The sequence below is a fragment of the Centropristis striata genome, chromosome 13 (assembly GCF_030273125.1).
Source record: "Centropristis striata isolate RG_2023a ecotype Rhode Island chromosome 13, C.striata_1.0, whole genome shotgun sequence".
In the NCBI taxonomy this organism is placed as follows: Eukaryota; Metazoa; Chordata; class Actinopteri; order Perciformes; family Serranidae; genus Centropristis; species Centropristis striata.
Genome location: NC_081529.1, coordinates 16966411 through 16993361, shown reverse-complemented (window position 1 = coordinate 16993361; position 26951 = coordinate 16966411). Strand labels below are relative to the sequence as shown.

Here is a 26951-nt window from a genome sequence, read left to right as displayed (position 1 = left end):
TTTAATGTTTTTCCTTTGTTTGATTGTCTCAAATGTTACATAACCACTGGAAATATATAACTGGATGTTTTTAAAGGAGATGGCCTTGAATTTCCTGACAAAGCCTATTTAGCCTGAAATGTTGAAGCCCATTTAGAAGTCCTCAATAACAACATGAAGAAGAAGGGTTCATTATGTTTTCATTCTGAAACAGTTTGTCCCCTTGTGTTCTCATTTTTGGACAATAAGAGTCCACTACAGGAAAAACAGGAAACTATTACAAGAGATGGCATACTTAAGCGAATATTGAAATCAAGTTTGCCATACACTGTTTATCTTTAAATTTTTGTCTACAAAGAATGCCCACTGCCTCTCAGTGCCTACTACATTGCACCTTGTATAATAAGCATTTGTTCCTAATATCAAACAGCTAAAAAAAAGGTTTTAAAAGATGCGTTGGATATTTGAGGAAATACTCTTGATAGACTTTATTTGATTTGGGGTAAATCATTGTGTGAAGGCCATTGTCAAAACTATTTATTAACAGATAGTAAATATGATAAGATTTGTCAAATAAAATGGAATTTTCCTGGGTGTTCACAGCAGGCGAATATTCATATTTATCTTGATTAACTGGGATCATAGCTTCGTATTGAATTAACCTGCTAGCAACACGATACTTTGATAACTGGTATGACAAAAGATCTTTATTCTGAATTAAATTGAATTAAATCAGCAGTAGGCCTACTGTTTGTATCAAGTTAGTTAGCATAGTCAACCACCTTCAAAATAAAGTGTCAAAGTGTCACCACATCGTGCTCAAGTCACAAAGGCATGTTCAAAAAGTTGCCTAAGTCATTTATTTCTCCTAAGTTACATAATTTACACACAGTGTTATTACTATGCCAATAGCCATCCTTTGTTACATCCTTTTTGAGTGAAATGATCAATAAATGTCATATGTTACACTTTTGGTGAAGTTTTTTGTGTTTCCTGCAAAACATGAAAAAATGAGTAAGGCGATTTTTTTTTTAACAGGGTGACGTTGTGTATTTTCAGTGACTGGTTCAAGTACCAGTTCAGCTCCAGCGCAGTAATGATGAGTGACAGGACCGCTGACCAATCAGAGGAGGGGCTAAAGCTTTTAATGCTGCCGCAGGCTGCAGCCTTCAGTCTGAACCACCTGTAGCAGGCAGCGAGTGGCTACTCCCCGGAGGAAACAGCGTCCGCAGCACTGTTATACACGCACCGTTATACAGCCGCACACGGGGCTTCTTTTACCGGCTGCTCCTCCTGTTACCAACCGTTTTATACAACCAAAGACCTGAAAGATGTTTCTCAGATATCTGCCTGTCGTGTTTCTCCTGAGCGCTGTGGTTAAAGGTGAGTGAAGTTTACCTCCACACCAGAAAACTGTCTGTTTATTTTGACATGCTAGACATTGGATTTGGAGTTGAACCTTAGAAATAAATGTTAATGTTACTTTTGCACTCGTTTAACTGTAGTAAGCACATATTTAATCGTGATCCTTTACTTGAAATACTATTAAAATGCTCCATTATAGTAATTTTTTTTTGCTTGTCTTGGGCAAAAGTTTTTTTTGTTGTTGCTATTACCAGCAAAATATACTAAAGAATCAAAGTGTTAGCTTAGTAGTTATGAAGCTAAGTGACCCTGTAATTAACAATATTGTTGTAGATTTATATTTTTAATGTGTAAGTAACATTTCTTATGTAGTCGGTGATGGTGGAGATATTGCATGTTCATTCATGTTTTACAAGATCATCTTGTGTACTTTATGTGAAATTTGGTACTTATACAGTAAATTTCAGTCAGAAAATGGCAGTTTTCTTGTATGTGAGCACGTACAAAATACTTTTGTCCTTGTTTCTGCTCTTTTTATTATTATTATTAGAATTATTTTTAAACTTTTGTAAGATTACATCCTCTAATTATGGCCCATGATTACTGGAACCAATATACAGTAAGGCAAATAATAGGGTTTACCTACAGCATAGAAATTAATATCTCAAATGTTTGACGACAATTTGCCTCACTGGCTAAAAATCTCACACATATTATCTATTATGATGTAGTGAGGGAGCAATTTATTGTACATACAAATACACATGAATTGACTTACTTTTTAAACAACATATTAATAAAAATAAAACAGAGTGATTAATTATTTATCTACAACCCTTATTCTAAAAAAGCTGGGATGTTGAAAACTGTTCAAAGACAATATATTTTAGGTTTAAACTCCTAAACTTTGAATTTGTTTTTGATTTTTACACATTTAACCCAGCGTCCCAACTTAATATAGGAAAAAAAAAAAAGTTTTAGACTGCCAATAAAGGATGTGGTTATGTAATGCAAATATTCTTAAATTAATAAGTAACTCATAAAAAACCTGTAAGGATAGATACCCACATTCTGTTTGTGTATTCTATCTAGCAGCTTGTTTAGCAGAAGCATTTAGCTCACATTTATTCAAGTTTTTCTTTTTCTCTAACACAATCATCGGGGTTTTCCCCAAAATAGTCTGAAACCCCTGACTCACTGCTGCTTCAGGGTGACTCAAAGCTCTCGGGGGGGTGGACAGATGCCAGCATCGGTCAAACAACAGCCGGCTCCCTGAAGCGCAGCACACTCCAAACACAAAGTTTACTCTGTGTGTGCATAATCGGACCCCCTTGAGAGCGTGGTGAAGCTGCCCTGAGGAATTTTGATGAGCTCTCCACTGTACAGACTCCCCAAGCTTCATTGCAGTTAAATCCATTGGTCACCCTTTCATAAAAAAAATATTATTTTGGACCGTTGTGAAGTGCATCTCTGTGTTTGCCATGTATGCAGTCAGTGTCATGTGCCGGAGCCTCGCTGCAAGCCTGCAGGCTGTCTGTGTGGCTCCCCTACTGTCATGTGAAACACAGACTGGGGAAGTGATGGGGGCTGCAGCGTGGGGCAGTCTGACTGAGTGAAGTAGCAGTAAAGAGGTCCAGATGAAAAGACTTCCGAGGGTGGTGATCCTCCTCCTCTGAGTCTGGCGCCACATTTTCTTGCCCTCTGTAAGAGATATTCCAGAAGGAGAGGAGCACGTTAAATTCCTTTCTCTCTCTTTCTCTCTCCGCTTCTGTTTCCTGTTCTCGGACCACATGCAGCGCATCATGTCTCATGTTTGGCTGGTTAGTCATTATTAGGTCATTATTAGAGCATCAGCATTCAAGGTCTGCTCAGTGTATAACAGGCAGTTGTAGGCAGTGGCGGATCAGTGGCTCCCTGTGGCTGCAACAACCAAATTATACCACATGAAATTTCTTTCTATTTCTTTCTATTTTAATTTTCATTGATTGTTGGTGTAGGCCAAAGGTAATTTGTATTCTTCAATTATAAAAATGTGTTGCTTATATAGGGCATTACATTTTTTGTTATTTTTACATTTTAGTCAACTAAAATATGCACCATAGCTTAAGAAAGTCTATGGCTTGGCATCTTAACCTCTACATTTTGCCAACATCAAGTCTAGTTTTGAGTTTCCCTTTGATTCCAAATCTCCTGAGATATTTCTTTTGTGTCCAGCCTCTCAATTGCACTTGGGTCCTGGCTGCATTCTGACAAAATCATACAAATAAATACTGATTATGACCTATTAGTATTGTTGGTAGGGTAATTTAGACTCAGTAGGCTGTTTCATCTTTATTGTAAGGCTCAAAATAAGGTTTGTGGCTCCATTACAATATTTTTCTATTTTTTTGGCAAACAATGGCTCTAAGACCCCTGATCTAGACCATTTGAAATGGGTTGGCCACATATGATTTTGGGGGTACCACGTGTAAAAAAAAGATCCTTTTACAGTTAAATGGCTTGTATTCGGACTCACATCATCCCACATTAAAAAGAAAAGGTCTGTGATGACACTTCATGTTGTATTCCTCACTGTGGGAAATATATGAAAAATAACTGCGACAGGATTTTCCCAGTCTTTGTTGTAGCTGCATTTCCGTTCCTTTGTGATAAATATTCCACCCAAATTTGCAGAGCTTGTGACTTTGCCTGCAATTGCCCACGTGTGTGCAGTTTAATTGAAATCAAACACCCATGTGATGACAGCCTTCCCTGCTTTCTTCACAGGCATTAGAAAAGTGTCTCTCCTGCAGTGGCTTGATTTTCATATTGGAATATTTTCTCAATATGTGGGTCAAGGGAAAAGAGATAAAATGCTTTGCAGAGCTAAATACAGAGGTACGAGTCACCCTACACATAAATGCAATTGGGCTCATTAGGCACCCCAGTATGCAGAAATATTCAAATGCACAAATGTTAAGTGAAAATAACACATTTATACAGCATGCAATTAGCATAAAGTGGGTATGTCTGTAAAAGGGGGACTCGTGGGCACCCGTAGAACCCATTTTCAATCAGATATCTTGAGGTCAGAGGTCAACTAACCCCTGTTAAATATGGCCATGTCAGCTTTTCCCATGCCAAGAGAGTTTGGAGTATTGTTTCATCTCCTCTCCAACAGGCATGCGTGATACAGTTGGCACCAGTAGATTCTTTACGTTGTCTAGTTTCATATGGTACCAGTGTCTAACAGAGCTCACTACAGCTTCTTAAAGACAGTCAAGTTGATCCAGTTAGAGGGGCCTGAGGGAGATTTAGGCTTAATGTTACAGGGTCACTTGCCCCTCCTAGAACCACCATTGGCTGTAGGAATGTGAAAGGATACAGACTCATGCAGGGCTGCAGCAAATTATTTTTTTCACTATGGATTAATCTGAGGCCATATGACAATGAATAACTGCAAATTCTCACACTTGCAGGCTTTTGCCAGAACAACCTGTTTTTGTTTTCATGTCACTCAGTTCCTCCTCTCCTTTGTTTCTGTTAAATATTGACAATCAATCTTCCTCATTTGATGCATTCTCCCCTGCTAGCATGTATTGTCTTTACATCAACTTCTCCTGCACACTTGTTGCTGTATCTTCGCTGTCTCTTCTGCCTCTTTTGCTGCGTCCCTGCTGCATCCTGCTGGATTAGACCTGCTCTGGGGCAGTAAATCTCACTCTGTAATTGGAAAGCATGTGCTGGCTGCGCTTTAATTGGATATGATATGTGCAGAGGCCCTGCGACTGAGCCCTGCTCCAGGGAGCCATCTGTTGCCTCCCAGTTACAGTATAAAAGCTCTGTTTGCTCGGATACAGAGAGCGCTACGTCAGCCTCGTGCTACTGAGGACTCCACTTAAACTGCAGACTGATGAAAGAGGAACAGAAAAAAGGGACCTAGAGTGTGTGATATAACTAGACAGAATAAATAGAGACTGAGAGACATCAGCTCAGCTTTTTATTTCTGCTGTGTAATGCATTTAGTATTTGTGAAACCACCATGATTTCCTTGCAGATGTTTAGATTTTTAGTGTCCGTTGGGCTGCACATGTGTGTGTCAGGCACCGGGCCTATCTCATCAACAGCAGCAGGAAGAGCTGACGGTCCGAGCCAACATGAAGTTTGTCCAGATGGAAGAGAGAGCAAAGTCTTAGAGAGTATGAAGTTTTAAGTCAACTCAATCTTTTATTACTCAGCTGTTAATGATATACACTAATGTCCACGAAATTATACATCAGATAATCTCACTGATTTCTGGCTGGCACAAAACTCGTGTGATGAGCTAATAAAGACATTCGTACTAAGAATTTCCTAAAATATCCTGGTCATTTTCTATCACACTAGTTAATCATAGGGCCAATAGAGAAAGTGTTTAATTGGCAACCAGTACACAGCAGGTCTGCAGAACATGCAAGAAATATGACATTTTTCTACAGTTAAGCAATTCAGCAGATATGAAAAAATATAGTTTCCAGTACTGGACTAATAATACATCATCATTAACTTCATGTTGTTTGTATGGAGCCATTCTTTCAGGGAAATTTCTCTAGAACACTGTTAACAACAACTAATACATTCAACACAACTAACTTCTGCAAACTGACAAAGTGTTACATCTATATTATCTATAAATGATTACCAAATTAGCAAAGTTATTCCCAAGAATCAGCCTAGAAAATTAGGAAGAAACTACACCCACATTAAACACTGTTAATACTCTTTAAAATGCACATAACACATGTTAGAGAATCCTACAGAAATCAGTAAATTCCTGGGTTTCTTTGAGACTAAGTAATACCCAAAAAACATCCAAAAAGCTTAAACAAAGCTTTTTGGGTGGAAGTTTACTAGACACAAACTTCAGCCATTAGATTTGGCAAAAGTCATTCAGTTAGTTTTGATGCTGTCCACATTGATTGTAAACCCGCCCAAGCCGTATGATGGCAGGGAAACACCACATTGGTTGTTGCCTTTCACCGTAGGTTCTTATGTTTCAGTATTTTTATGAACTGCTTCCTTAAACCAAAGCTGCTGCTGCTGCAAATCAAGATTTTACACCATATGATCCTTGAAATGTCACAAAATCGTGTATAATTGGCATCACCACAGTCTAAAGCCCAGACTAATTATCAGTTAATCAGAAAAAGTTGTTGTTTCCTTATTGCCCAGCCCTCCAGCTCCCCTGACTGAGGCTCAGTGTGCCTCCTCCTCCTTACCAGCCCTGTTGACAGCAGACTCTCTGCAGGGTGACAGACTGTTGGTTGATGAAAATAAAAGCTTCCTCTCAGTCTTGTGAGGTTGCCCCTTGTGACCCGGCTGTGTCGCTTTGATGTGGCTCCCCTCAGGCCTGGTTTCCCCCCCAAAGGAAACTGACCTGTGTGTATCTGTTGGTGAAGCATGATGCAGGGATGGGTACCTTTAAATTCCAGCAGGTCATAAAGCAGTATGTAAGATGTGTTGACTCTCATTAGCTGGCACAGGGACCCGAAGTGTGACCAGTAATTAGAAGTGAGTCCAGTTCGCCTCCAGCTTTTTTGGCTTTGATCAGCTTGATGTCATACTGCATGATTTCTGAAACACACACACACACACACACACACATACACACACCCACCCACACACACACACACACACACACACACACACTATAGGTCAGCTCTCCACATGACTCTTCTGTCTCCTAATGAGTTGCTGCCTTTTGGCCTCAGGCTCCTGACTGTTGGGTCACTTTATCTTCTGCTCTGTGTGCATTCTTAAATCATGGCCATCCTTATTGAGTTGCTGCTGGATGTGATAAAGAACTATTTCAGGAATGTACTTTCCCCTAATCCCAACCTTAAACTGGAGATATTTTCACGGTGACATTGAAGAAACCAGGAGGATGTTTGTGTGCGGCCCTCTGGACTTACTCAGGAATCCTTCTGGTGTGTAATTAATACAGATTTATTCTCGAGGAGTGGCAGAGCAGACAGGAAATTTAGGATGTGCGTTCGGGGAACTGGATCTGACAGTCAGTTTGCGAGCAGGTACTTCACAGGAGTGCTATTGTCTCACATGAATAGAAATCCCCTGAAGTGCAGCGCTGCGCTGAAACACGACCGTCAACGCCAGCCTCTCCCTTTTTCTGTTACGTGTTCGTGATTTGAAGTGAGGCGAAGCTTTGACAGCTGGAAGCAGACATCTCTTCAGCACTGAACATGTTTGATTTCAGTGTCAAGAAAGATAGAGGTGGAGGGGCGTGGCGGCTCTTAAGAGGCTTCAGTACAGTTACACTTTGTCAAACTAAGTAGCAGGTTGGACTCAGTAGGTAGAGCCGGACCTTCTTATCCACATCCTCCTAAATATCTGCTTGCAGGCCGACCTTAGACCCACTTGTCACCCGGCCTGACCCAGTCATCCCTTTTGTGTCTGCAGGGGATTATCCGGCTGTAGGTTAAGTCCTTGGAGACAAAGCTTTCTGTTAGACGTGCAGCACAGAGTGAGTGCTCTTAGTTACTCCACTGTTACTCAAGTGTGTGTTACACCAACTGTCTGTCTGTTTACATTGTTTCATTTGGGTTTCGTAAACCTTTCCAGTAGGGGTAACTTCAGCATCACAGGGGAGGCAAAGAAAAGTGACCAGCAGCTCTTTCAAAGTCACAAAAACAAAGGCGTTGGGCTGCTAAGAGACTTTAAGAAATGCTGTGGTCTGTGGTGGAGTTGTTGCAGCTATTGTTGTATCAGTTGTTGGCTTTTGCGTCATATATTGTCTGTGGAAGTTTCTACATACTTTATTTATGACATTTCCATGGGCTTAGAAATAGAGAAGCAGCACTGAAGGTGGAAGCAATCAACACCAGTGGAAGAAGAACCACCGTTTGTTCATTCTTGTTTGTGATAATTTCCCTTTTGTCCATCACTTCTCCCGTGTCTATAAATAGTGTTTATGATGAGACCATCACATTTTCTTGGTATCTTTATCTGTATTATTTATGACTTGAAGGTAGATATCTGAATTATCTCACCATGTCAGAAGTCTTTGTTCAGTATCAAATCATTGTCAAGGTCTCAGCCTTAGCCACCCTCCATCAGACCATAATCACTGCATGTGAAGGCTACGTGGAAAATAACTATGTGGTAATGCGGACCTGTATTAAATGACACTGTTGTGCTAATCCCATATAACAATATGCACCAAGAATGACGGGAACTTTCCAAATGTCATCACGCCCCAAAAGAAAAATCCTTCTCTTCGTATTTGTTTTCCACTGGCAGTATTACATAGTATAACAGGTGAGGCTCCAAACAAAAGCTTTCCTTCCTCTCTGTTGTGCTCGACTTGTAATCGTCTCTGCTGTTAAAGTAGTAGTAGTAGTAGTAGATAAGGATGACAGTAGTTTACTGATTAAGACCTTTAAAGGGGTATATTAAAAAAAATGGCACCATTAGATTTCACAACTCATCACTGCTGCCAAGATATTTATCTTTGCATTCCTCAAGGTTCTTATCAAGTCTGGTATTTATTCAGTGCTTGCTACTTCAAGGAACAATGAAACAACCTTATATTGCCAAATCAGGGTTGCCAACTTTCAGGGAGAGCTGTTTCACTATTTGTAAGAATATAGTAATTATTTAGGCAGTAATTTGGGTGAACTGACCCTTGAAGAAGAGAAGAGAGGCTGCTGTGCACATAGGTTTCTTTCATCTTTTAGTTGTTTAACAAAAGTAAACTTGGATAAGTTTCAGATAATTTCCTTTTCTTTAGAATTAGATTACAAAGATAAGAGTGGAGAGCTTTGTGTCAGATTAAGTATCTTACCCATGGATGTACTGTAAGATCTGGATAGGGGTCCTAAAGATGACTCCTGTCAGCCCGATGACTGCTCCCCGAATATGTGTTTCTGCAGCTGGCTCCGTGGCCTGCGAGTTCATGCTCTGCAAAAAGATTTATGTTGTGATTATTAAATCACTTTTATTGGCTCAAGGAAAGTTTTGCAAATGTAAAACCTCAATGGATTAAAGAAAGAGTCATAATTAGCCTTGTTTGCAGTTCAAAGTCTCTTGTCGACAGTTTTGCTCTTTGAGTGGTGGTCAATGGAGAAAATGCTTTTAGGGTTGCAGGGTGGATTTTGCATTAAAACATGATGAGAGTTGCCACTGGGATTAATTGGCTGTAAGGCTGGGCAGCTATGCAATATCTAGTTCCATACTACATCTGTTAGATAGCTTGCTAGTAAGATAGAACAAGACCAATTAGGTACAGCCATGTTAGCAGCTTTGTGAAGTTTGGCTGCAGTACAGTTGTGCTTGAGCTAAACGCTAACATCAGCATGCTTACATGCACCTACTGACAATGCTCACATGTTAATATTTAGCAGTTATCATGTTAAACATGTTCACCATCTTTGCATGTTAGTGCATACTAATCACTAACATAAAGTGCAGCTAAGGTTAAGGGAGCGTCATTAGTTTTGCAGTTTTTGATCAATTAAAATGTTGACACCGTGATGGTCAGTGGATCACCAAACTGATTTTACTTCATCCTGAGGGTGGTATTCAATCCTAACACCTTATCTGAGTGTGTTAACATTTGCTAATTGCTAACTAAACACAAAGTGCAGCTGAGGCTAACCCTATGGAAAGATTTACAAAGTTATATATATATATATATATTTATAAAGCATTAACTAGGTACAGTGTGTTTCTCTCTGACACCCTCGTTAAAACTCATTATCATTAGGCTATCTAATAATTATGACTCCTTAAGGGTTAGATGAATGGATGCTTCTATCATGATTAGTTTTAGTGCATTATTGGTCAGGACACAGTGAAAGACACGTCGTAAAAACTGTAAACTTTCCATTCTGACAATAATGTGGAGATGTTGATAAGAAAGAGGTCACCACACACACACACACGCACACACACACAGCTGATAAGGCTCTTTGACAGAGTTTATGAGTCCGCACCATCTGAGTTAATGTTGCTCTTTAACTTCTGAGCAGGATTGACTCTTTGTTAACTGTATTTCTAAAACGTTAAGGATTTCCACTGGCTTTTCTTCAGCTCACAGGTCTACCTGCTGGCTGTAACACTGACTTGGCGCCCAGATACTCTAGTAGTGGAGCAAAACATGCACACCTGACTAATCTGCAGGATGGAGTGTAAACTGAAACTGGCCGCTTGGTTTCTATAAAGCAATAGGAATCTGAAAAACAGCTAAAATGTGTGTTTTTTTTATCAAAGCAGATAAAATGTTGGCCTTTGAGATTTCACAGAATGTAAAGTATGCAGAAATTAGATGAAATGCTTAACCTTCAACTCAGTCATGCATGAAAACATGAAGTCCCTGTAATTGATACTAAAATGTCACACAAGGCTGATCAAGACAGGGCCAACTGCAGCTGATTTAAGAGGTTTTTCATTAATCTTGCTCTCTGGTCCTCCACTAAGATTAGCCCATTGCCTTTAAGTCTTAATCTTGACGAGCTGGTCACAAATTGATACATGTGTGTTTTACAGCAATGATCTCACACTATGCAACTTCACATATAGATCAAGCCCTTCCTAACTCTGCCACTCCCGACTTTATGACCGTAAAGCCGTCACCTGAGACTTTATGTGTCTTTCGCACCTTTCGTCACTTCCTCATCTATCATCGTAGGTTGCTTAACATCTTATTCCACTCCCCAAATACATAATTTCTGAAGGTGGGTATGTGTGCATACATCAAACTCATCGCATCCATAAAATCTGCCCGTCACAGGGTGTGTGGAGCCTGTGGTTTTTCATCTGCAAATGAGTCTTGGTTACCAAGCGATAAAGACGTTAGGCAACACAGAGCCTTGTACACAGAAAATAATCAAATCACGCCCAGGATCTGATATTAATCTTGATTTTCTCACTGTTTCCTTATGCTTTTGAGAAGACTTACTGGATAAAACTGTTTGTGCAAGGTGTGCACCCATCAGGAATATGTTTCCTTTTCTGGAAAAGGGGCCTTGAATGTAATGATTCAATGCATACAGATGAGGACCTGAGGTACACAGGCTAAGCCATTATCAAAGACCTCCTACTGTTTGTAGCGCTCCTCAAGCTGCCCTCTGGCTTCCTCTCTTCCCCCATAAACACAAAGCCAAGAGTGGGAGCAGGCTAAACGGGAACAGGCGTCACGACAGCACACCGAGCAAATAGGAGACATCGCTTACCTTTAAGATCACCAAAAGAAGTTGGCAACACTTGTGAATGACACATCTCAGCGTTGTAAACAGCCGTCACTTACGGTACTTCTTATCAGCTGAGTCACAGCTTTTGTCAACTCCTTACGCACCCAATGTTAAATGTTTATTCAAGACACAACCTCTGTGATTACAGCTCTTAAACTGTCCTGTCATTGTGGAGGACAGTGTGCAGGACCTTGTGTTTTAGACACATCTTGGTAAAATATATTGTATTACATTATACTTACACAACAAGCTTTCTGTAGAAATTAGAATATCTAATTACATTTTGAACACTGAGTTAATATTCAGAGCTGTGTGAATACACGTGCATTAACATGGAGATGTTTGCTAATTTATGCAATATTCCCCCAAGTAATTTGCATAATTAAGCTTATTAAGCTGCAATGTGGACATTAAACAGCTTTAAGCTGCTCTAATGAATATTTGTATATTAACAATGGATCAAATGTCTACTTGTATGTGAAAGGTGTTGCTTGAAATCATGGAGGCACAGTGAATTATCATGTTGCAGTTTTTAGCTGATTCTTTTGGTGTTATGGTCCTTAGTTTTACAGTTTTGGCTCACTCTAACCACTATCAGTGTTGTTTCAAACAGCAGCAGGCAGCGGAAAAGCAAAAATAAACCACCTGTACGTAACCTGTCTGTCTGAATACTGACCTTTTTTTTTATCTGTAAGACACAACTACAAAATAATACTTGTATTTCTGTACCACACATTGGTTATTTTGTCCCTCTGTTTTGACAGTAGGAACAGTCAGCCAGACAACCAGCAGTTTTTCAACTTCACAACCATCCACCACAACCTCAGTGGTTCCTACAACTACAGAAAGTGCCACAACAACTATGAAACCATCCACCTCCTCCGCAGAGACGACGTTCTCCCAGTCCAGCACCGTCACTGAGCGCAGTGGCTCCACCTCTAGCAGCCCAACTCATTCTCCATCAGTTCCAGCCAGCACGACAAAGCTGTCCACTACAAGCCCAGAGACAACCCAAGCCACCAGAACTAGTGAGACTGCAAATACAAACACAAGTCCTGGCTCAGAGCCCACACTGACTACAAGTACATCGACAGCACATCCAACAAGTACATCGACAGCACAACCAACCACCAACACAACAACGATTACAACAACCATGCACACACACTCTAACACAACCCCAGTTACCACACACACAACCGAAGACATAACTACAACCATAAACACCAACAGCACAACTTCTATGACAACGACGACACAGCAAGACAACAATACAACAACTGAAGCGACCACACACACAACTGAAGACCCAACTACAACTACAAACACCAACAACACAACTTTTACAACCACGACAAAACCAGACAACAATACATCAACTGAAGCGACCACACACACAACTGAAGACCCAACTACAACTACAAACATCAACAACACAACTTTTACAACCACGACAAAACCAGACAACAATACATCAACTGAAGCAACCACACACACAACTGAAGACCCAACTACAACTACAAACACCAACAACACAACTTTTCCAACCACGACAAAACCAGACAACAATACAACAACTGAAGCGACCACACACAGCACTGAAGACACAACTACAGCTACAAACACCAACAACACAACTTTTACAACCACGACAAAACCAGACAACAATACAACAACTGAAGCGACCACACACAGCACTGAAGACACAACTACAGCTACAAACACCAACAACACAACTTTTACAACCACGACAAAACCAGACAATACAACAACTGAAGCGACCACACACAGCACTGAAGACACAACTACAACTACAAACACCAACAACACAACTTTTACAACCACGACAAAACCAGACAACAATACAACAACTGAAGCTAACACACACACAACTGAAGACACAACTACAACTACAAACACCAACAACACAACTTTTACAACCACGACAAAACCAGACAACAATACAACAACTGAAGCTACCACACACACAACTGAAGACATAACTACAACCACACAGAGCAACAACACAACCTCTATGACAGTCACGACACAGCCAAGCAACATCACAACAACTCCAGTGACTACAGTAACTCCAGAAACCTCCACATCTGTACTAATGACAACTACACTAACAAACTCTACTAATACCTCTCCTGAGACTCCTGTGTCCACTACCATCACCTCCACCCCCTCATCCTCCACTGTCACCACAAATGCAACCCTCACAACTGGACCTACACCCTCTCCACCTCCTTCCAACTTCACCTCCAGCTCCCTCCCTACAAACACCTCCCCAGGCAGTAGCACCGTACCCCCCACTGGAAATACCACCACCCTTAGTCCCTCACCAACAACCCCAGGAGGTAGGACTAACAGCATGATGAGTGTTGATGTGTGTTCTTACAAATTAATATATGATAACATGCAGGTGAGTAGGAATTCAGGCCTACTGGACTTTCTACCTTTATTTAAACATTGTTATATGTCCTAAATCAGACTTAAGGACTACTTAGTGTACTTAGTTAATTGTGCTAACATTTGCTAACTGCTTTTTGTTGGCTTTGTTTTTCTTTGTTACAGTGACCACCTTAACCACGTTGACTCATTCAACTGAACCTGCTAGTGGCAATACAACAACCTTATCCACCACCACCAACAGTACTGGTACCACCATCACTGGCACCACCATGCCACCAACACCCACCACCACTAACAACTTCACCACCACCCCATCCTCCTCCACATCCACAAACACCACTGGCACCACCATGCCACCAACATCCACCACAACCAACAACTCCACCACCACCCCCAGTACTGGTACCACCATCACTAGCACCACCCTGCCATCAACACCCACTACCACCAACAACTCCACCACCACCCCCAGTACTGGCACCGCCATCACTAGCACCACCATGCCACCAACACCCCCTACCACCAACAACTCCACCACCACCCCCAGTACTGGTACCACCATCAATGGTACCACCATCACTAGCACCACCATGCCACCAACACCCACTACCACCAACAACTCCACCACCACCTCCAGTACTGGTGCCACCATCACTAGCACCACCATGCCACCAACACCCACTACCACCAACAACTCCACCACCACCCCCAGTACTGGTACCACCATCACTAGCACCACCCTGCCATCAACACTCACTACCACCAACAGCTCCACCACCACCCCCAGTACTGGCACCACCATGCCACCAACACCGATCACAACCAACAACTCCACCACCACCCCCAGTACTGGTACAACCATCACTAGCACCACCCAGCCACCAACACCCACTACCACCAACAACTCCTCCACCACCCCCAGTACTGGTACCACCATCACTAGCACCACCCTGCCACCAACACCCACTACCACCAACAACTCCACCACCACCCCCAGTACTGGCAGCACCATCACTAGCACCACCCTGCCATCAACACCGACCACAACCAACAACTCCACCACCACACCCAGTACTGGTACCACAATTCCTATTACCACCCTGCCACCAACATCCACTACCACCAACAACTCCACCACCACCCCCAGTACTGGTACCACCATCACAAGCACCACCATGCCACACGCACCTACTACCACCAACAACTCCACCACCATGAGTACTAGTACCACCATCACTAGCACCACCCTGCCACCAACACCTCCCACCACCAACAACTCCACCACCACTCCAACCTCCTCCACATCCACGACCAGTACTGGTACCACCATCACTGTCACTACCATGCGACCAACAGAAACCACCACCAACAACTCCACAACAGCAGTCCCGCCCATCCCTCCTGTCATAGGTTCGTAGCTTCCACAGTTTTCATGGTCGAGGTGCATGTTTTCATCAATCAACTCAATCATAAAAAATGCAACTATTTTAAAGAAAGTAGCTGAATTTCTTGGTTGGAATTAAATTCTGCATACACAAGGACCCACATTAATATATGTATTTGCTTTCATGGTTTTATTTGCTAATATGGTCTATAAGGAGAAAGAAAGACAATTTGTCTTGTAATTACAGGTATAACATATATATATATATATATATATATATATATATATATATATATTTTACAATAACAAAGTCAAATTATAATGTCAACAGTGTGACACTATGAAAGGGATTGCTTACAGTGATGAATGTACAGATAATTATCACCAACATCTGCAGCTCCTTTCGACAAGCATTTTAGCATTTAAGCTTATTTTTTGGTTGTCCGCTCCGTAACTTTGCTGTTTCACTTCACTTCACTCTTACCAAAAGAAACGTCTCTGATACGTCCACTGTACCCTCATAAACTCTATTAAAATAATAAACATAATGGCTAGTTAGCTTCCATAGTTAGAAAGAAAAATCGTTACTGAAAATGAACAGCGGCTCCTTACAGTGCCTTTTAGTCCAACCAAACAAAAACATTTCAAGCGACCAAAATGTTAAAAATAACTTTGATAAACTGAAAAGACACTGTGAAAGAGTAAAAGTTGTAAGATGAAAACACACTGTGATCTATGGTAGTAACCTCTCAATCATAAGGTAGCCTCACCTTTAAGCATTCCCGCCTTATCGTCTATTTGACTCTTAATGGGACCATCATTTATCAAATAAACCAAATGTTGTATTGACGAAGACCTGAAACTAACAATTAAGACCATAAACTCATTAGGAGAATGTTTACTGAGGTAATAAATCAATTGAGAAGTTGGGTAATTTTCCTATTTACTTACATACAAACAGACTTCTTTTTGCAACCAGTCAAGTCGCCCCCTGCTGGTCATTAGAAAGAATGCAGGTTTTAGGCACTGTATTGGTGCCACAGATAGTGACTAGCTGTGAATATAGTGGAGTTTTCAGCAGCTAAACAGCCTGATATTTCACTCAGGATTTGGTAAAGACCAAAAACAGAGCTAAAAGGAGAGTGAATATTGCACTTGCATTCATCAGGCGGACAGAAATGTGACTTCAAATTAATGATAATTTGCTCGATAGCTGCTGGATATATAAGCAGCTGCTACCAAGTTCACCGTATCCTAACCAGTTTTTACAAACTCAACTAATTCAGTTCTAGCTGTTTAATTCATCATTTTTATTTCTCATCAGTGTGTCCTTCCATCCCATGTCCACTTGAAAGTACCTGTCTGAATGGCACTTGTCAGTGTCTCTCTGGTAGCTTCCTGGTGGATGGCGTTTGTAGACCCGGTAAGAATGTAACAGTTTATGTCTGGTCAAATGAAAAAAATCATAACTAGGTAGCAGCAGTGAAACTTCTCCTTATTTTAACCTCTCCTCTTCATTCAGCCCAAGTGTTCCCAGGCCAGCTTCATCTCAATGACTTGACTTTTCAACCTGAAATGAGCAACAGGTCCTCAGCAATATTTCAGAAGCAGGCGGCTGAGATCTCAGCAGCGGTAGGTTATCACAAAGCATTTTGAATTCCTACAATAAGTCAGTAGGGTCATTAAATCACACATGTATTCTGTTTCACAGCTCAGAGATGTCCTCAAAGATCAGCCAGGGTATTTACGGTCTGATGTTTTGCAGCTTCAGTGAGTATTTTGTCTTTTTCTTACTTTAGAAAGATACAGCCCCAATTTCAAAACACAAATTACCTGGGGTTATTATTATCACATCAAACATTTTTGGAGACATGGTTGTAATATGCATGTTACAATTGTTTTTCTTCCGTGTTTTCTTCTCTATAATTCTCTAGGCAAGGAAGTATTCTAGCAACTGTAAATAACATCTACGAAAACACCAACGTTACTCAAGAAACAGTTGATCAGGCCATTAATGCAGCGATAGAAGCCCAATCAAATCCATTGTTCACTAATGCTTCATTCACAAGTAAGCACTCCTAGTACACTCATTCATTTTGGAAGGAAACAAACATGTTATATGCAATATTATTTTAATATTTTGTTCTCATGTGCTTTTCTGTCTCAGGAACAAACCTTTGCACACTGGCTCCATTACCCTGTGATATGTTGACTACAGAATGCACACCTAAAAATGGCCAGCCTGCTTGTGTGTGTAAAGATGGCTTTGTCCCGATCTCCAACCTGTACTCAAACTCCAGCTGCCGAGGTAAAAGCAACTGTTTAATATATGTTCCGAAATGTGTTATTTTTACAATGTTCTGCTGGCCTGGCACCACTGTTGGAGGAAGTATTCAGATTCTTTACTTAAGTAAAAGTACTGTTACCACACTGTGAAATTACTCCACTACAAGTAAAAGTCCTGCATTCACAACTTACTTCAGTAAAATTACAAAAGTATCAGCAATAAAATGTGCTTAAAGTATCAAAAGTACTCGTTATGCAGAATGGACCCACTCAGATTGTTTTATATATTCTAAATATTTAGATTATTATATTTGATGCACTTATGTAAGCAGCATGTTACTGCTGTCCAGTTAGGGATAATTATAAATACTTAATATATTTTCATGTGGTTTAATTCATAAACATGCATTTTTAATTGATTGTACTTACCTTTTTTCATGTTAAATTTTAATCTAAAAAGTAACTAAAGCTGTCAGCTAAATACAGTGGGGAAAAATGTACAATACTTGCCTCTAAAATGTAGTGAAGTAGAAGTATAAAGTTACATATGTGGAGATACTCAAGTAAAGTACCTCAAAACTGTACTTAAGTACAGTACTTGAGTAAATGCACTATAGATTATTAGAGCCTGACGACCCACATCGTCTGAGACCAGCTCGAGTAAAGTTTTCCCAGCTGATCCACAGTTCAGAGAACTGTAACAGAACCTTTTTATCCTCAGTGAAATGCTTGTGTGTGAGAATGAGGGGGAGAAACAACAGGGAGCGAGACTCAGAGACAAGGTCAAGAGCTGTAGCCTTTTTTGCCATGCCAACCCTTGACTCTTACTTCATTTATCTCTCTAATTTATTTCTTTTTAACGGGGGTTGTTTCCCTGGAAACACGTGGAAGAATCACATCGTTCTCTCCCTCTCTCTGTGCAGAGTTGTGACCGAGGACGTCTGCTATAGGAAGAGCAAATAAAGACAAAATGCTGCATGCAGTTCCTTTCCCAGGAAATACATAATGTACCATTATGTGCTTGTTTATAATGGTCATCATGCATGCAAAGTTTCTCTTTGTCCTCATGTTTTCATTGCGTGTTCACCGGGGCGTACATTACATCCCCGTCTACCGTGACTGAGTCAGAAACTGTAGCTTATTATGTTCTTGTTTTCCATCTCTTTTTGCATTTTGTTTGTTTGAATTACTGTGTTTTTTTTACAGCGTGTCCAAGTGGGCAGAGAGCAGTGGGAGACACGTGCCAACCGTGAGTACACACGTTTATAAATGTTGTTTGCAGGGTGAGTTTGTGCAAGTGTGGAGTGTGTGTACATGTACATGTTGTTGTGTAGGTGGCTCCCCCATGTGGATTCAATGTTAAACTCAATTAACATAGGGCAGGAAAGATCTAAAATAAACCTATCATTGTGTGTTAAGTCGCTCTATTTTGTCTTTCAGATGTGCATTTGGATACGCCGGCTTCAACTGCAATGACTGTGAGCAACAATGTTATTTCCAAAGGCGAAAATAATGCAGCAGTTATGTGCCGACTCCATAAAAGTCTGAATGTGTCTTTATGTGTGTGTTTATAGCGGCTCTGCTGGCAGTGGTGGTCATCTCCTGTGTGCTGGGAGGGGTTTTGCTCATCATCCTGCTGGCTCTGCTTGCATACTTCTGCTGGTGAGGATATTAAAAAAATGCACATTGATAACATATGAATAAATTCAAATAATAATAATAATAAATTCAAATAATTTAAGTAAATATTTAGCAAATATATGGCCTTGGTTATTTATAGGCCAAAAAGGTAATATTAGTTTATTTAGAAAAAGATTTGGATGTGTTTCTGCATTATTTTACAGTCTATATTTTAATATGTAGTTCAGACTTGTTTGACACTTAAATATAATCAATGAACTTCTGTTCAAGCAGCAGTTATATATAACTGAGATGTCTTAACACCTCACTTTCCAACCCAGTGTTAATCTAGTTTATTTCCTCCTGCAAATCCCCAAATTAATGCATAAGGAGTTTAAAGGATAAGGCTGGAGATTTATGTTTTTTTTTCTTTTTCCGAGAAGAAAAGTTCAACAATATGTTAGGTGATTTTTCAGTGCTTCTCTACCCTGTCTGTGGCCCAAAAGCACATCAGTTCCTACTGCAAACATTATATATTTGTGACCCTTTTTTTTGAAGATTTCTTAGTTTCATATTTAAAAGTAATCCTGTAACAGCTGGTCACAGTCATTTTTAAAATACTCAAACAGGGGTAAACAAGGCATACGTTTGGGACTATTTTTAGCTGTGGAGTAACACACATATGGTCTGCTAGTCTATATTTATGCCAACAGGATGGTGGATTGACTGCAACAATGGGGCTTTATACACAAGTAATACTTTTTAAACAGATCAATAAATTGTTGGATTTGAAAAACTAAATATGCATGCACATTATGCATTCCTTGTTGTCTGCCCATCAGGAGGAAATGCTCAAAGAGCAAGTCAGACTACAGCAGCAGTCCCTACTCCTCAGGTGAGCAGACAAACCAGCCCTGGCCCACCGGCATCACCCCCATCCCCCGGGCCACCACTAACTTTGTGGACACTCCTCCGATAGAGCTGGCAGAAGAGGGCAACAAAAAGCATCAAACCAACGGATTTGTGAGTCATCCCACGTTTCTCTGTCGCCTCTATCGTCTCAGTTACTCACCTACTAATCCTCAGACTCACTGTCTTGCGTCAATCATCCACTAAATCTGCCTTTGATTACTTCAATGTTGCCCAACCAATGCTTATTAACTTACTAACAGCCGGTGAGCATAGATTTGATGTGCAGGTGAACAATACATCTAAGTGAAAGTTAAAGTCTGTCTGCATTATGTTAAAAAAAGTTAAAGTTCGGACATCTTTATTTCAACATAATTTGAAGACTACACTTCAGAATCCTTTTAAATGCTTTTGAATGCTGCAAATGTAGCTAGGTTTTAACTTAACACCTGTCTCTTATTGGAGCTGCTAATCAACAAATCTATGCTCACTGCGATCACCTTGTATCACACCAAAGATGATTTCACATGTTTTAACCTATTTATTCAGAGTTAGTATATATAGTGGCATAACATAGCTCCCATCCATGCTCCCTGCTTTGCCCTGACACCCAGTATGTTGCTTTAGGGGTTACAGATGAAGCACAGTGGATGGAAAAAGGTAAGGTACTGCTTTGCTCTCTGATTTTGAGGCACCCTGCTGATGATTTAGACAGTCCAGTGTGAAAATGACGGTGGCAGGTTTTCCTGGTGATGGGGGAGAATCCCTGATTGATGTCGAATGCAGCGTGCTTTCATCTGCATGTAAATGAACTGACAGTCCAAATAAGCTGATGCTAGTTTGGGGGAGTAGTCACTTTCACTGCACATCGGTGACTCATGCATGAGTGTTTGGCTTTTGTGGGTGTTTGTGCATCAATATTTGAAGTCTGCACATCTGAAAGATACTAACACGCTCACTGTTTCCACTGACATTTCAGACGGGATCATACGATCTCGCCCCAGCTGGAATGAACACCTTCAAAGGTAAAAATCCGTCCCGTTACTCCTATCTGGTTCAAGGCCATGAGAACCCCTACTTCTTACCAGGAGACGACGGCAAGAAATAATGAAATCCTTGCAGAAATGAGGAACTCTGGGATCAAAAGAAGCCACTGATTTAAAACTCTGGGTCTGCAGGCACATCTCCTGAGCAGGACCAGCTAATTTATTCATGTTTGAACTTGCAACGGACAACAGCCACCAAAGAGATTCACTCATACGAGCAAGAACATTTGAACTATTTTTTTTAAAAGTGAGGTTGGGTGCATCATGCTGCAGATCATAACCAGTAGATGTCGCTGTTTCTCAGTGTAATTATCTGCTTTACAATATATGTTTGACTTTTTTATGCTTTTTAGAAATCATCTTTTTAAATGATGCTTCTTATTTTGCTAATTGCACTAATGTGTGCTCTAAGTTTACCACCAGTTTCCCTCTGAAATCAAAGGGCAATTGAATGTGGGCTGTCAGGGGCTAATAGCTATTTTTCTCATCGGTATGATTATTTTTTTAGAGAAACAAATCTTGTACGACTAAAGGGGCTGGATCCCTGGTTCGGGGTGTTTTTAAAGGGATTTATATCATAGCTTTCTGCAGCTGAGAACGCGAAATCTGTGTTTGTTGAAGCTGCACTTGCAAAATGTGCCTGTTTTAATCCTCTGTTTGACAAACAGGAAACATGTGAAGTTGGTGATAAAGCCTGTCTCCTGGATGTGCCAATTATCACTTGTATACTTTTTTGTTGTTGTTGAAAACTCTTATATATATATATTTATCAATGTGTGACTGAGACGGTGCACTATTTTATAAATGTGTAAAGGTTTTGTAAATAATTGAAGATATTTTGGCACTGAATGTGTGTGTGCAATGGAAATAAATTAATTTAAACACTGTCAACTGCCTTGCTTCTAATCATTGCTGAATCTGTAAGTAATTAAACAGCTTTTATCACCACATAATTCAAACTTATTTATTATTAATATAATTATTATTTTTTAAATTATTATTTATTTTATCATTCTTATTATTATAATTATTATTTTATTAAATTAAAAAACAAACAATAATATTAATTTTACCTTTCTGGAAACCCAGGGCCACTTGGCATGAGACACAAGTGACAACATAAATAGAAAGGAGTGACAAAAAAATAAATAGAGAAAAAAGTGAAAGTGAGCACTGATAACAGGGTTAAGAGGGTTATTTTTTCGAAAATGTCCAAAGATGCAGCATTGCAGGATGAAAGTTTCTGCAGCTTCATGATGTTTTTGTCACACTCCTCCACTGATCAACAGGTGGCACTAATACACCAACATTTACAAGAAAAGATGGGCAAGAAGAAGAATAGAAGAGGGTTAATTAGATGCAGCCACTTATAAAATCAGTTTTCCAACAGGTTTGTTTGAACTTAAGGAAACACACAGTTGTTTGGTGAGTAAAACCGAATATAAACTTGTCAATAATTGAGGTGTGTTTTATTGTCAGTTGACATGTCAGTTTGTGATTGTTTGTGTCTCTTTATGGACGACTAATTATTTTTTTTAAATATATATCTATCGAAACGTAACGTTTAACAGTGGCTGTTAAACATGTCACAAAGTAACATGCAACAGTTTACTTAAGTACTTAAGTAAAGTACAACTAGCTAAAAATTTTACTTCTGTATTTCCATTTAATGCAACTTCATACTTCATTCTACAGTTTGGAAGCAAATATTGCAATTTCCTTGTTATTTTTTACACTTACAGTTACTTTAATCTTAATAACCTGATAAGCTTATATGGTATGATACTATATATCACTAACTATACGTACGTATACGTATACTCAGTAGTATACAAAGTATCTAACATTGGTTTCATATTGAAGAACTACAACATTAATATGCTTTATATGCTATAAACAGAATATTTAAAAGACGCTTTCTGCATAAATAAAGACTTTTAGTTCTGATAGCCTATTTAAAGTAATACTTGCTGATAATATTTATTTTACTCAAGGGACATTTTGAATGCAGGACCTTTAGTTGATATATGTATATATAGTTGTAAATTAGCAGACTTCATTATACATATGGCAGCAGCAGCAGGGGGACCTAAATGAATGACTGCATTAGTCCCCATGTTAATGAGATTATTCTTGGAGGTGGGGTTGATGTTGACGGTGCATTTTACCCAGAAATCCTCCGTCCCTGCGGCTCTGCAGCACTCTTTCACACTGAGTGACGAGGTATTTGAAAGCCTCACAAGTTTTATGTTGCTGTTTGTGTGAGACTTGGCTGGCAGTGTGCTGGTGTTACAGTCCAAGAGTCTGCTCCTCACAGACTCTGAAAAGCTGGGATTTGGTTTGCTGGGAGGCTAAATCTGGCTTTGCCAGGCCTTAATCTTGGGTCACAGGAACACTGACTGGCACACAGGGGGTCCAACCAGCTGCACATGGGCTCTGTTGATTTGTGTTTGCATGCATTGAGAGAACATGTGTGTGTGTGTGTGTGTGTGTGTGTGTGTGTGTGTGTGTGCATGTAACATCATGGTCTGGAGCTTAATATTAATGCCAGCTGCAGGGCTGGATTTTACTGTTGTGTGTATAAATAAATAACCCACATTAAGCAGATCTTCACAAGAAAGAAGGTGTTATTTGACTTTGTGCATTGACAACATTTGGCTCAAGCTGCTGTTTGACCTTCCTGAATAAATAAGTATAAGACACAGCATCTTTTATACAACCATAAGAGAAAACAGATGAAGAATTAACTTTAAAACAGGGACAGAATGCCATAATCCATGTTAAATAAAATGAAAATTAAAACACACTTGCAAATAATAGTAAAAATTATTAAATTTATTTTAGAGAGAAAAAAATGCATTGATTGTCGATTTGCCAATATAGTGAATTTTTGGGATGGTATGAAAATAGACAGATTCTTTGTGGATTGAGCACCGATTAAATAACATGATATGTATGAATATATTATGATACATTATACATACAAAGTATAACACTAAGAAACTAAATGAATATTAAATAAATTGCTAAAATAACATCAGGAATGTATTTTCAGTTTCAGGCAATTGCTGACCATCTAATACATTATTATAGAATAAACAGATAACTAGTACTGTATGAGCACTGTAACAGTATGAGTCAAATAAGAAATACGAAGCTGTATGACACCATTTCTAATTCACCACTTGCACATTTTCTTTATTTTGTGTTTCGTAAAAAAAGGTTTTTAATATTGGTGCATAATACACTAATACTGATAAGTCTGTGGTAGGCTGATGATAATAATAATAATAATAATAATAATAAAGCTTAAAATGTTAACTTCTTGAGCCTTATGCCTAACACTCAGTGGTGAAAAGTAACTAAGTACATTTACTCAAGTACTGTACTTAGGTACAATTTTGAGGTACTTGTACTTTACTTGAGTATTTCCATTTTATGTTTAGACAAATATTGTACTTTTTACTCCACTACATTTAACTGACAGCTTTAGTTATTTTTCAGGCCGAGATTTAACATAAAAACAAAGTGATTTGCCTTTTTTTTTTTTTTTAATTAAACCACATAACAGTATATTAAGTATAGTAGTAATAAGTAGATAAAATGACTCCTAACTTTACAAAATTAAAATGCTTCTTACATAAATGCCTCAATACAAATAATCTAATAATATATTTAGAATATATAAAACAATCTACGTGGGTTCATTCTGCATAACAAGTACTTTTTTACTTATGTACTTTCACTTCAGTAAGTTTTGAATGCATGACTTTTACTTGGAGTAAAAGTTTACAAGAAGTAATTTCACAGTATGGTATTAGTACTTTTGCTGAAGTAAGGGATCTGAATACTTCTTCCACCACTGACTCTTACAGGGTGGAAGTTAGTGTTCATATCTGGCTTTGGTGCAAAAAAGCTTAAAGAGCAAGAAAATATATATTTCAAAAAGCTTTTATCTTTTAATAAATTGTCTCCTTTGTCTCTTTTAGAGGACCCCAGTGTGCTACAGGCAAAAGTTGTAACCTTCAAACTCTCAAAAAGCCCATAAAACATAAAACAGTTGGTCGAGGTAAAAACAAATCTCCAAATTAAAATGTATAAAGTGTGTGAAGAACAGAATTCCCCATTAACTTGAATTATAACGTCCTGCTTGGTGTGTAATGGACTTCTCTGTCTGTCAGCCGACGCAGCGCTGAGCTCTCAGCGGTGGAGGAATGCATCGTATTTTGTTCCCATTACCAGCCTGCCAACTCCCGGCTCCGTCTGGTGCAGCGTCCCATCAGCCCACAGGCTCAGCTGACTGATCGATAGACCACTTAGCGGCCGTGAGCTACACATCCCAGTCATTTGACCTGCAGGAGCTGTGGGAATAGGCACGCAATCCAATAAGCATCGAGCCGGTGAGACAAGCGAGCCTGACCGCCAACTTGAGGAACTTCCCTCCTCTGTGCTCCGGATCTGCAGATTCTGCCCGTTTCAGCTATCGTCACACATTTATGGTGAGATGAAGATGAGATATTGATTTCACCTCCTCCTCAATAAAGCAACTAAAGACATCTGGATTAGTTCCACAAGCCAATTCTCCATAGCAAGTGCAGGGAAAGACAGGGACGTACTTCATTCTGTATATCGTAATCTAAACTTTGTGCAGAATTTTTAAATAAAAGACTCGTAATAAACACACATTTTTGCAATTTTTGCCCTAAAAGGACCTGATAACACTCACATTGAGATGTTCATTTATTCAATCTATTTGCAAGTAAACCAGAGCTCATCATCATCATAGTTTGACAATATTTTGAAGCAAAAAAAAATCTCAAACCCTTGCTTGTGCCATCATCATAAATATATGTACTGCTTTTTCTTTGTTTTATTTCGCTGTAAACTCACAATCTTTAGGATTTGGTCCACTGGTTGGACAAAACTTGCGATGTGAACATGTTGTGAGAAGATTTTCTTTAATAATTTATAGACAAAATAATAATTTATATAATCAAGAAACTAATAAGCTGATTTATTGATAATGAAAATATTTCTTCTTTCCTTCTTCTGCAATAAAGTATACTGTGTGAATTGTGAAAATAATACTCTTGTTACTCTAATTACTTTTGGCAGCATGGCAGGATACTATGCAAAAGCATATTACACAACATATAAAAATATATATGCAAGAATAAGGCCTTTTAACACTTTTTAAATAACCATATACATCGAAAAATATGACTCAGAAATTAGGTTTCCTGGCAAAAAGAAACTCAAAACTTTAAAAAAAACGTTCTTACAGTTATTATACAGAACTAGTGGTGGGAACTATTACTTGTAGTGGAGTAATTAAACACTGTGGTATTAGTACTTTTACAGAAGTAAAGGATCTGAATACTTCTTCCACCACTGTAACAGAGATTGCAGTGAGAGATTACCTTTTTGGTGAACCTCATCTTTTTTTTAAAATTGGCCTTACCTTTCATTAAAGAAATGAGACACTTGGGAACAATGGGGATGGTAACGTTTTTTTGTGCTACAACAATATTTTATTATTATTGCAGTCCAGTGAAAACCAGTTTTCTGCAGCTTTTGTGCTCCTTTCAGCTGCCCTAATCTATATTTTTTATCCTAACAAATGTTGAAGTACAAACCCAATTCCAAAGGAGTTGGACTGAGAATGTAAATAAAACAGATTGCAATAATTTGGTAATTATTTATACATATATATATATA

At 39.3% G+C, this 26951-nt stretch overlaps 1 protein-coding gene and 1 long non-coding RNA gene across 3 annotated transcripts; both read left to right on the top strand.

Moving 5' to 3' along the window:
- Nucleotides 1–1183: 1183 nt before the first annotated feature.
- Nucleotides 1184–22042, top strand: si:ch211-198m17.1 (mucin-2). The gene is made up of 13 exons (XM_059348089.1): nt 1184–1362; nt 12335–12598; nt 14151–15398; nt 16697–16795; nt 16895–17004; nt 17084–17142; nt 17307–17440; nt 17540–17680; nt 18865–18907; nt 19099–19136; nt 19233–19320; nt 20121–20301; nt 21167–22042. Exons 1-13 carry the CDS (start codon nt 1311–1313, stop codon nt 21293–21295), a joined length of 2586 nt encoding a protein of 861 aa, XP_059204072.1. The 5' UTR covers nt 1184–1310; the 3' UTR covers nt 21296–22042.
- A 570-nt stretch (nt 22043–22612) lies between these two features.
- LOC131983974 (uncharacterized) lies at nt 22613–26318 on the top strand. Of its 2 annotated transcripts, XR_009395516.1 has the most exons (3): nt 22613–22658; nt 25223–25302; nt 25415–26318. It is a non-coding gene; the product is annotated as an uncharacterized LOC131983974 (long non-coding RNA). The 2 variants fall into 2 exon arrangements; XR_009395517.1 differs by lacking the exon at nt 25223–25302 and having other exon boundaries at nt 22618–22658.
- Nucleotides 26319–26951: the final 633 nt, after the last annotated feature.